Source organism: Mugil cephalus, chromosome 10 (genome assembly GCF_022458985.1).
Source record: "Mugil cephalus isolate CIBA_MC_2020 chromosome 10, CIBA_Mcephalus_1.1, whole genome shotgun sequence".
In the NCBI taxonomy this organism is placed as follows: Eukaryota; Metazoa; Chordata; class Actinopteri; order Mugiliformes; family Mugilidae; genus Mugil; species Mugil cephalus.
In genome coordinates this window covers 7,283,662-7,294,787 of record NC_061779.1, presented here as the reverse complement: position 1 = coordinate 7,294,787, position 11,126 = coordinate 7,283,662, and the positions used below count along the sequence as shown (strand labels likewise).

Sequence of the window (11,126 nt, the reverse complement as noted above, 5' to 3'; positions counted from 1 at the left end):
TACAGCTCAAACTCCACTGAAAATATATCATTTACATCGCTTCTGATACATGTAGCTTCTTGTCCTTACTCTCGTTTCATTTTGATTGACACCAACAGCAGGAGCTGAAATGGCAGCTGGGCCCGTCCCTGAGGAATTTCCATGCAGGCTCCCTCTAGTGGTTAACGCTGGTGTAGGTATTCACATTAACAACAGCCAACAAACTGCAATTCTTTCAGTCTTACTTGACAAATCATAGGCGTCTTCTTTTAGAAGATTTTATTTACAGATGTTGAAGAATAAAGTAGAAAAAAATAGTCAAATAAAATAAATGTTGATACTGTGGGAAATATTACTTATTTTATGAAGTTACTGCAGATAATGTGATGTTGTTGTTGTTGTTGGTTGTTGGAACCACCAGAGGGCGCTGTTCATCAGTCAACTAAAGGAACTCAAGGAACTGAAAATATGGATTATACATTTGGAATAACTTTAACAACAAAACATTCTGACTGATCTTTGATTGATAAAGTACAACGTAAATATTAAAATAAAAAATCAATTTAAAAAAGGTATTAAAAAAACATTTTACATTTCATTCCAGATGAAACATTTTGTTACTCAGCAGACATACAATGTAAGGTAAAAATAAATTTAAAAAAAGAAAAAGCTATATTAAAGTAAATAATGGGCCTAAAAACCTCAAACAAAACTTAAAACCTTTAAAATAATCTATAATTAAATGAATAGATAGAAACACAAATGTTGAAAGATGAATAAAAACAATAGTATTTTTTTTTTTACTTTAATCATTTGAAATCGTATTTACTTTTCAAAGCCAAATTCCATACTAGGAAGTAAACATGAAGTCTGACGTAGTTGTAAATATAATCACCTACACAAAATGAAATAAGTATAAAAAATAAAAGCAGACGGAAGTGTTTTGTTTACGCTTGATAATGATGCTTTTATTTTTGAGCAAACTCCGTACTTCCGGTTTGAGGCTAATGCTGCCAACTTGACGGAGATGCTTCCATCAGTGGCGCTGGGCGCAGAGACAACAGTCCGGACAGCGAGGATGATTTACGGCCACACAGTGTTGCGCTTTCCAGGATAATACTTACTTAAAAATGTCAATTCCGATTTCTTTTCTTCTGTAGAAAAAAAAGAAAGGCACTGAGGGTGTTTTTTTTTCTTTTGTTTTGTTTTCATTTTTCTTAAATTTTCTCTCCATACTCTGCGCGTCAATTAAAGAAACCGCCAAGTGAGAATCAGCCGGAGAAGTTGGTCGTCATTCACTGAGGTGAGTCCGTCAGCTTTCACAGCGTTTCCCCTTTTTCGGTGAGCATTTGCATTAATCGAACAGGTCGCTTCCGAAAGAGAGACTGGATGCGAAATGAAACACCACAGCCAACATGTGCAGTGGCTGGTTCAAAATACGGAAGGATGTGGGTAATGACATTTTCTTTTGTTTGCACGCACTACAAGCAAACGAAAGCGGTTCACATCCAGTTCAAGTTCATTTGTTCCCCCGTGTGTGCAAACAGGACGTGTAATTAGACCTAATGCCAGTGCTACTAAACACTTCACCTCTCCTCTCCTCCTGTAGGAAGCGGACTTGGGTGTGGATGTGCGGTGTGACTGGGGTGTGAACGGTCTTCAGCAGGGTCAGCACAGCCAGTTTGGGTTGACGGGGATGCACCACTGCTCCTGTTTGTATCATGATTAAGTGTTTTGTGTAGCTAAAAATGGAAAGTGAAGGCACCTCTAGGTTGCTGGTTTAGGATGAATTTGGATGGAGCGTTTGTTTCTGTTTCTACTTGATGAAACTAAAACGCATGATGGATGATGCTGCCATCATCTACAAGGAAAAAAGCATTTTTCTTCTTGTTCTTTGCAACTGAGAGAAATTCTGAGCATTATAACATGATGCACGGATCCATGTTTCATTCATTGATTCTGGTAATACTATTACTCGGCATTCTGCATCGCTATTTTTCACTATTATTATTATTATTTTCTTCGGTCAAGCCGCTCGAGGATGCATCAGGTGTCATCTCGCCGTGTGTCAGAAGTTCATCCAGGACTGAGTGGCAACGAATGAACCCACGAAGGAGCGAGCGAAAAAGCGCTGCGGCCGGTCCCCCCTCTGAATGACGAGAGTCAGTGAATGAATGAATGAATGAAGATGTTGGTATTTTGTTCAGAGTGACCTCACAGAGCTGAGCGGGAGGAGCACGCTGGTTATGACACATTAGTATCTTAGCAACAGACAGCATCCTTTTAGCGTGCCGCCGTGAGAACAAAACCCACCTTTGTGGACACGGGAGCTGTTTGCGCTGTTTATTTGTCCTTAAAGCCAACAGGAAACCTCAAATATGTCATCACAGGCTGCACTGTTTTTACTCCGAGAAGACACATATGTGGGGTTTCTCTTTAAGTCTCTGCAGGTTTCTCTGCACTACATTTGAGCCGGTGTCAGGCCCTTGCACGTGTCTGCATGGTTATTTTATTAGTTTTGCTTTGGGGGTATTTTTCAGTCCAGTTCAGGCCCTCAACCCCTCACGTGACATGCAGTAATTGGGATCTACTGATTCTTTTTACTCACTCAGTGCAGTTCTCTTCCTTTCCTTTAAACATCAAACTTCCTCACACTGTCCCTGAAACTCCTTCACCACATCCTGCCTTCAAGTCAGCGTTGAGAGAGTGCTCTCTGCCTGGCAACAGATCCAGACACGCAGTGTGTGTGTGGCGCGAGCATCTTATTTTCCCTCCGCAGCAGTGTTTCCACTAATTTATGATTTTTGTCAGCTGCCAGTGTAAGACGAACATAACACGCGCTCTCTCCCTCTCTCCTGTAGCTCCTCGAGTTGCGTAAGTGCTCTGAGGAGAAGCCGCCTGTTATGCTGGAGGCCGGCCATCAGTGTGTATGTAACAACAACAACGTGTAGTTCATTTCACAGCTTCACTTACATGACGGGGGGAGGTTTTATCCTGCTCTTCGTGACACTGGAAGATATGTTTTGACCGTTTTATGATGTAACTGTTGACAGTAAGCCAGTGTTTGCATTTAGTTTTACTGTTTTTTTGTTTTGTTTTGTTTTGTTTTTGATTGTAGCTACCGTCATTCCTCTAATAGTGCCCGGTATTTCATTAATAACTCTAAAGGCCGGGGGCGTTAGTCCAGTGGTTCCCAACCTGGGGTTGGCGCCCGTCAGAGGTCACAGGGGGTGACCCATAAGTTGTCTGTTCTGAGCTCACCATTAGTTTTCACCTGTTTCACCAGTCACCAATTTTTAACTAGTAGCTATTGCGTGTGTCTTCCTACATGTACAAGGCTTAAAGTACTCCAGCGTGTGGCGTTTGATCGAGGTTAGAAAGATCAACAACAGAGTAAGCAGTTCCAAACTATCATCACTAGCCAATCAGAAGTAGGGTCGGGAGCAGGTCTTGGAAAGCATGGTCGAGATCCAGCTGATGCTGCATTCAACACAACTTTGCTTAGCTCTGAGTTCAGAAATCACTGCTTCCAAAATACAAACTAGCTGCTGCACATATTTTCATTTTCAGCAAATCCTCAAAAGTCACTGTCGTCGGAAAGACGGACAGTAAATTTATGAAGCCAGGAGAATGTGTCTTAACTGCTCACTAACTTTCTAATTTGACTTAAAAATAGTAAAAAATAATATTTATAATATTTTATATATATGTGCATATTTTCTATTAGCTGTCAATTTGCCCAATAAATGGAACCAAACAGTTCAAACTTCTACAAGTGTCATTTATTTGGTCGTCCACCCGTGCTTAAGCGTTTATTAATTCGTCACGGCTGCTTGTATGGTGGGAAAGTGCTAAAGTGGGGGAAATGGGGGGAGTAGACTAAATGGTAGGAAAACTTTCAGCAAATAAACTGGTACATACAGGTATGAAACAAATTAGAATTAGAAATAAAGGCCTACCTCTTAATAAAAGCCTTCTTCCAGTAATGGCCTGGTATTCTAGGTAGGTTAGTAAATAAAGGCGCGGGGCCACTATTAGAGGAAATAAGGTATTTTTAAAAGTGGTTTCAGCCTTTCCACTGTGACAATTTGATACGTTTCTTTGTCGTACATGACAGCAAACTGAATATTTTGGGGTCTCCTGCAGTTTCGCTTCATAACACAAGACATTTATAAATGTTACACTGGGCTTTTGGGTATTTAAAGTGACATTTCTCACTGTTTTCTTACATTTTATCAACAAAAAAAATGAATCAATAAAAGCTGAAGTAAAACTTTATAAATTCCAAATTGTCTAAAAAATAAAAAAAACAAAAACAAAGGAGTACTAAGGCAATGGTGTCCAGTATATAGGAATAAACCTATATATAAAGAAGGGAGAGGTGGGAGAGGAGAGAGGAAATAAATGATGTGATATATGATACATGGGATGTGGTAATGGATATAAAGGATGGATGGAGCCAGCATTCATAATCAATAATGAAAATTAGTTGCATCCTTTTTTCTCCAGCTGTAATTTATCCACAACGTTGGGCCGTGTTGTAACATTGCAAGAGCCTTTTGGAGGATAAAATCCGCTGATTGTTTTTATTATTACAATATTAATTAATCACTACTAATCCTATGAAAATATAATGCCTCAGTCTATAATCCAAAGACATTCAGGTCAGGGAAGGGAGAAGCGGCAAATCCTCTCAACCTAAATGGCTACAATAAGACACTGTTTTCCATTTTCTTCACCAGGTTTTCTTTATATAGTCAATTACTGACAAAAGGTGACGATTGTTTTCTGTTGATTAACCAGCTGACTCAGCAGTGAGAATTATCAACAAGACGGATTGGGATTGAACATTTTGCGGAAACGTTAGCAGTGCATTAACATAATAGCTTCTCCTAATGAATTGCAATGTTGTTTTTCATCCTTTCTTTAGAGTGTATTGATTCTGTTGTTCTCTGTTACATTTATTATATGTTCTCTTGTTTCCTAGATATTTAGCTGTGACTGAGCCTCAGTGCATTGTTTTGCTTCCTTTCATGCGCATCACATTTTGGAACAACTTATGCCTCTATTGCAACTGGAATTTAAAAAATAAAACCATTTATCTGTCTGTTTGAACTGTGACAACGTCAATTTTAACACCACCATCAGGTCAAATGCTAAGTTTGTCCAATATTTTACTTTTATGTCCAAATACCTGCAAAGCTAATGACATTATCAATGGCTGTGCTTAAGGTTTGTCAGCAGATATTAGCATTAGCGTAATATACTGAAGAGCTATTGTCCCAACAGAGCTGCTAATATTTCTTTAGTAAAGCCATCCGTTTATCTTGGCTCATTCTTTATTAATTAACAGCACTATCAATTTCTTTTGAAAGAGTTTTGTCCTAATTTGCAAAATGTGTTCGGAATCATTGGAAATATTTCCAGGAGTCAGCCAAGAAGCAGTCAGTGTGGGCTGGCGCGTGGGTGTTCCTGAAACTAAAGTTCATTGTGCTTGTTTCTTGCTGTCGTTTCTTCCCTTCAGGCTGATTAGTTTTGACCTCGGATCATGGCCTACACACTCGGCTCGGCCACCGACGGCCAGGCGCGCAGCGTCGGACCTCACTGCGTGACTCGGGTGGAGCTGTCCGTCACCGCCGCAAACCTGCTGGACCGAGATGTGGCCTCCAAGTCGGACCCGTTCTGCGTTCTCTTCCATGAAGTGGATGGAAACTGGGTGGAGGTACGGCGGAGGTGGAGGTGGAGGTGGACGGAGGTGGAGGAGAGAGGGTGCAGAAAATGTGAGAGGCGCGCGTTGGTGGAGGAGGGTGAAGAGTCGAGGGAGTTAATGAAATGGCGGCGAGTTAATGTGTCATTGTTCAGACCATAAGTCCGCTGTGTGTCTCGACTCGAGGGAGGAAGAGAGAACAGGATAAAAGGGATGCAGAAATGAAAAGAAGGCCGAGTGGAGGGTGGAAGATTTCGTTAAGTGTTAGAAGTGTTGCTTTGAAGGACCTGAGCCTGTTACTCTGCAGGCAGCAGCCTATACGTAGGTCGTGAGCCAGATCCCAACTCATGATGTCTGGACCATCTGGCATCAGCCATAGCGTGCTGAGCCCGAATGAATACTGCAGGATTTATGAGCATTATTCCAGTGTTACATATACTGTAGACCTCATTAAAGGCAGTAGTCTGAGAGTCTCTCAAATCAAATTTTATTGTTGCCGTTAAAATGTTGTCGTGTGAAGGCTGTGATTGGGCAAGAGGACCGTTACAATGCAAATGCAAACAGAAATGTGGGACCCTGCATTTACACAGACACTAGAGAGGAGTGACCAAGGACACTTATAACCTGAGTAAAAATGCTTTATGTAACCACCTCAATCAGTACAGACTGTCCCTTCCCCTCAACCCATAGGACCCAAACGCCCCCACTAAAAATATTCTGGTGTCAGACAAAAAAAAACAGGACAGAAGGCCCACGTCCACTCTCTGATTTATCTGATTTGGAGGCACAAGGGAGACCTACACACCATTAGGAAGGTGGTCCTAATGTTATGACTGATCAGTGTACACTGTATGTACACACATACAAGGATTGAACCAGTAACCTCACAGTTGTGGAGCACTGATGCCTTGAGGGATGTCTGGGGGTTAAGAGCTCGCTCGAGGCACTTTAGCCTAGCATTGCCTTCAGCTTTCAGGTTGTTGGAGCTAGCTATCGCCCCAATAAGAGGAACAGTTCAGTTTGACCAACTTTTCTGGCACAGTCGTGTCCTGCAGACCTCCTGAAGAACCCAGAGGAGATGGAGGTGACTCTGGTCCTACTAAATGTAGGGTCAGAGCTTTAGGGGTGCTGATCATTCCCATCCCCCAACTTAGAGACATCATTCATATCCTTTGTCTCTCCTTTTGGACTGAACAGACCCTGCAGACTCCAGTCTCTCACCTTGAGAGAGGCAAATCTGTCAATTTGTGCTTGACTTTCTCAACCACCTCCTTCTCAATGGACGTCACAGCTAGGAGCCGGAGTCTGCTTTGGCCTATGATCCTCCTCAGCCAAAAGTGTTTTTAGCTTACAGTCAGTATTAGTCTTACACCTTACCTTTAACATCAACACAAAAGCTTAAGTCGTTGACTGACAGTCTGCACTATTAGTTCGCCAGAGAGAGAAAAAAACGTCAGCGAGCAAACTCCTACTGAACAACAACACTAGAAAAGGTGGAGGCACATTTTGGTTTTTGAAAACCGACAACATCAAACACCGTTCCACTGACCTCTGATTTTATGCAGAGCTTCACGGAGCCGTCAGTCAGCCCCAAAGTTTGCTGGATTCAGCTCCACGAACAATCCATGATGTGAATGTGCCATGCCATTTTTTTTTTTTTTTTTTTTTTTTTTTGTTTTACACATGTGTGTGCTGAAGGTGCCGCAGAGGAACACGGTGATGGAGTTTAGGTTGGTGTGTGTAGGCTGATGCTTCAAGGCTTTTCTGCAGCGAAACAGCTGGTCAACAGGGCAGTGTGTGTGTGTGTGTGTGTGTGTGTGTGTGTGTGTGTGTGTGTGTGTGTGTGTGTGTGTGTGTGTGTGTGCGTGTGTGTAGGCGAGTGCCTCAGGTTGTAGCTCGCTGTCGGTCAGCAGGGCACGTTGCTCCGATGTGAAATTGCCAACAGTTACCATGGCAACGGGATGAGAAACAAAAGCTTTGCGCTTCTGGAGTGAGGGGAGCGATGGAGGAGGCAAAGCGAGGCCCAAACCTTTTCTCGGATATCGTCCACAGCTCGCTATCACCTTCTCTGATCTCCTCCCGTTTGCTATCCACTTTTTTTTTCCTGCGATTGTCTCTCTTGTTCCTGTCGCACGAGTCACCCCCCCCCCCCTCCATCTCTCTCTCTCACAATTTCTGTCTATCTTGGTCTGTCGTGTGAGATGGAGGTGCGAGAGGCAGCTGGGTCCATCGGAGTGGTGGTGGTGGTGGGGTGGGTGGGTAGGGGTAAGAGAGGATAAAAGTGTGAGAGCGAGGAGGTGCGAGAGAGGGAGATGAGAAGAGGGGTGAAGCAGAGGACGAGGGGAAAATTAGCCAGAGAAAGAGAGGAGCATGAAGAGGAGAAGAGGAGGACAGTGAGGCGACAGAGCAGGGGGAAGGTGAAAGGAAGTCAATGGATGGAAAAGTATGATAGCAGCCAAAACTGGTGTTAGAGAGGCTTTGAGGAACATGATCGCTCTGTAGTAAATGATGTGGCACCCAGTTAGTAGACTAATGGGGCTATTTTCTAAATCCTCTCTGTGCCTCTATCAACACAGGTGTAACCCCACATAAAAAGCCTCTGCACCTCTGTTAACCACAACAAATGTGACGTGCAACAGAAGATGCGCCAGAAAAATCAACCATTTCACATGATAAGAATCTGGAAATACACCAGTCAGACAGAAAAGCAGGCTGCATCCTGCTGGGGATGGATGCTGTCATTAAGGAGTGTCATTGCTATAGGGTGGGGGGTTTGGTCTAGGTGGGTGGTTCATGTCTAAGTAACAGCCACATGAATGCCAGAACCAAAATATTTAAACATATTTAAACTGCTATGAATGTTACATCCACAGCAGCACGACCGGCTATCGTAATAATCGTAGTCTGCGTGCAATTTTTTATTTTTTTTTTGTCATTCATAAAAAGCTAAAACTGAGGAAATTTTCGGAGACAGGTTACGTTTAACCTGTTTGAATTTAGCTGAGAGACAGGTCATCCAAAACGGGAGTGACCTGTACCCAAAATGTCCCAGGATGGTCATCTGGTCATCCTAAGAAAAAAACAAATAACCAACACGACACCTTTTTTTTGGCACAAGCCTTCCTGCTCTGCTGCTTCGCCTCGCAGGCTACTTTTGGCAGTGATGCTGTCAAATACACTGGTATGCTGGTATGTAAAAAGTTCACATCATAATGAAAAAATACTGCCCAGCCCTAGCTAATAAATGTCAAAAAAAAAAAAAAAATTTGAATTCCCTGAAATCAATGATAGTATTTCCATCAAAATCCAGTATCAACGCCCTAATCAGCGTATTGCTCTTATTAGCATAACACTCACCTATCTTCAGTGAACTAGCTCACATAAACTCCCCCTGCTCAGCTGTAAACAGCGTCGGTGACTAGATAGTGAACACGGCGGTGCATCTGGCAGCTAAAGACGAATGTATTTCCCTCAGGAGTTGATAAGACAAACCAGATCCACAACAATGACCAGGTTTCTCTGTATCTACTTGATGTGTATTAAGACAGAGAATACACAATCTATATTCTCATTCTATTCACACTGTTCATTCACATAGTGTTTTAATTTCCAAGCGCACACTCAGCTCCAGCGCACATACATTACCTCAGAAGGTGTTTTATTCAAGGTAAATGACGCTGCAGGACAATGAAAGTTACACGTCTCTGCCTCCTGACGATTTTACATAGTTTTAGCTTCGGCACAGCTGGAAAATAGCGGGACCATAAAGGGTGTTTCAGTGCACAGGATGTCATCGAAGCTTATGTGACATTCAGCTCTGTAGTGTGTGGTAGAGGTTGTATTGTTGCAGTGCTGCGAGTGTCTGATTTATTTTCATAGTCTGGTGAGGCAGGTTGAAATCCACAGTGACACAAACCCGGGATGTGTACTTCAGGCCGCTGGGGCTGCCACGATGTCCCAGTAATTTGAGTTTTGAAGCCCTTCTCCTCCTCCTCCTCCTCCTGCTCTCCTTGCACGCGTCAGAGAGATGGATGAAAGCTGTAAGTGCTGGTTGCAGGCTGGAGCTAAAATGAATTTCCACCTTTTACTAAGAAGAGCATCGACAGTCAGAAAGCGTTATTAAGGTATAAACACCTTGTATCTGCATAGGCGTTTGATTGTCACGTCTAACAGTGGAGCATTTCAGCTGCCTTGGGGCACATTAATCAGGACAAAGTGAAATTTCCACTCGACGTGATGAAAACACTAAAAAAAAAAAGAATAATTTGTATATAAAAAAAAAAGAGTGTAATTATTGGAGGAACAGGTAAATACAAGAATTACTGTTCTCTGAAGGGTTAACGAACTGCGTGTCGCTGCTTCAGGATTATTCTGCCGAAAATTAAAATTCCACATTATGCTGCCAAATCCTCCACAAGTGCCTTCAATAAAAGTGAATTAAAGCCTTAGCTCCCGGAGAAGTGGCATTAAAGAAGACTCTACATCTAGAGGCTCCCTGAGTATCTTCTTAAGACCCAGATTCACCAAACTGACTTAAAAGAACTACCGTGACGTTGTCTCATGTTTCCTGTATTTGGACTGAAACATTTCACGTGTACACACAAACACAAAGGCTATTTTATGCATCCTTTGAGCTGCAGCCAAAAGAAAACTTGGGCTAAAATAGTGTTGGGGTTATCACCAATCTCTGGACCAACAGTAGCTGCACTTCCTGATCTAAGTGAACACCTTAACCACCCACTACAGTGAACTACTGAACCCTTATTGATCCTGATGCAGCAGAAACGAAGCAGCAACAATGCTACAACTGCCTCTTAACTGAATGTCCCAAGCTCTGCTGTCTCCTAAAGCCCTCATTCCGTAGATGGTCCTCTACGTTATTGTGTTCTGTAATAAACCGTGACCCCTCACAGTGTAAATAATTTTGTCTGGTACCTGTAAATCAGCAGGAGGACAGATGTAATTACGTCGCAGGGTCTCGACATTTCATGGCTGCCGTCTCCGCTCTGTCGGCACAGCGGCCGTTACAGATGCCTTTTGTAATCACAGTTAATTGAGAAGTGGGGACAGGCTAAACATGCGCCGGTCTGGTCTAACCGTGGATGAACACATCCAAGCGTCCCGGGTGAGTCAGAAGGGAGAGTAGCACGGCCGGTGAGTATTATGAGTCATCTAACCACCTGGTTACCAAGAGTCAGAGTTAAGAACACGCTTCTCGCCGTGCTCTTAGAGACACCCACACTGATCTGATCTGTCCGTTTGCCGTCTGGGCTACAGTTTGGGGACACGAGAACCACATTGGAAAACAGTGAAACAAATGACTGGAAAGTGGACAAAGAATTGTTACTAAACCTATAGGCCTTTTTTTTGGGGGTCTTTCTTTAGGTTCTGGGTGACTTTAATCATGTGCAGCAGTCCATTGTTGTGCTGTCCGTCTGTT

General features: G+C 42.8%; 1 protein-coding gene across 1 annotated transcript in view; it reads left to right on the top strand.

The window, feature by feature from the left end:
- The first annotated feature begins 1,002 nt into the window (after positions 1–1,002).
- The window catches only part of cpne2 (copine II), a 47,097-nt gene continuing 36,973 nt past the window's right edge, over positions 1,003–11,126 (top strand). The window contains exons 1-2 of the mRNA XM_047597243.1: positions 1,003–1,282; positions 5,504–5,701. Of these exons, the coding sequence (XP_047453199.1) occupies positions 5,528–5,701 (174 nt within the window). The 5' untranslated portion in view covers positions 1,003–1,282; positions 5,504–5,527. The remainder of the gene's footprint in view (positions 1,283–5,503; positions 5,702–11,126) is intronic.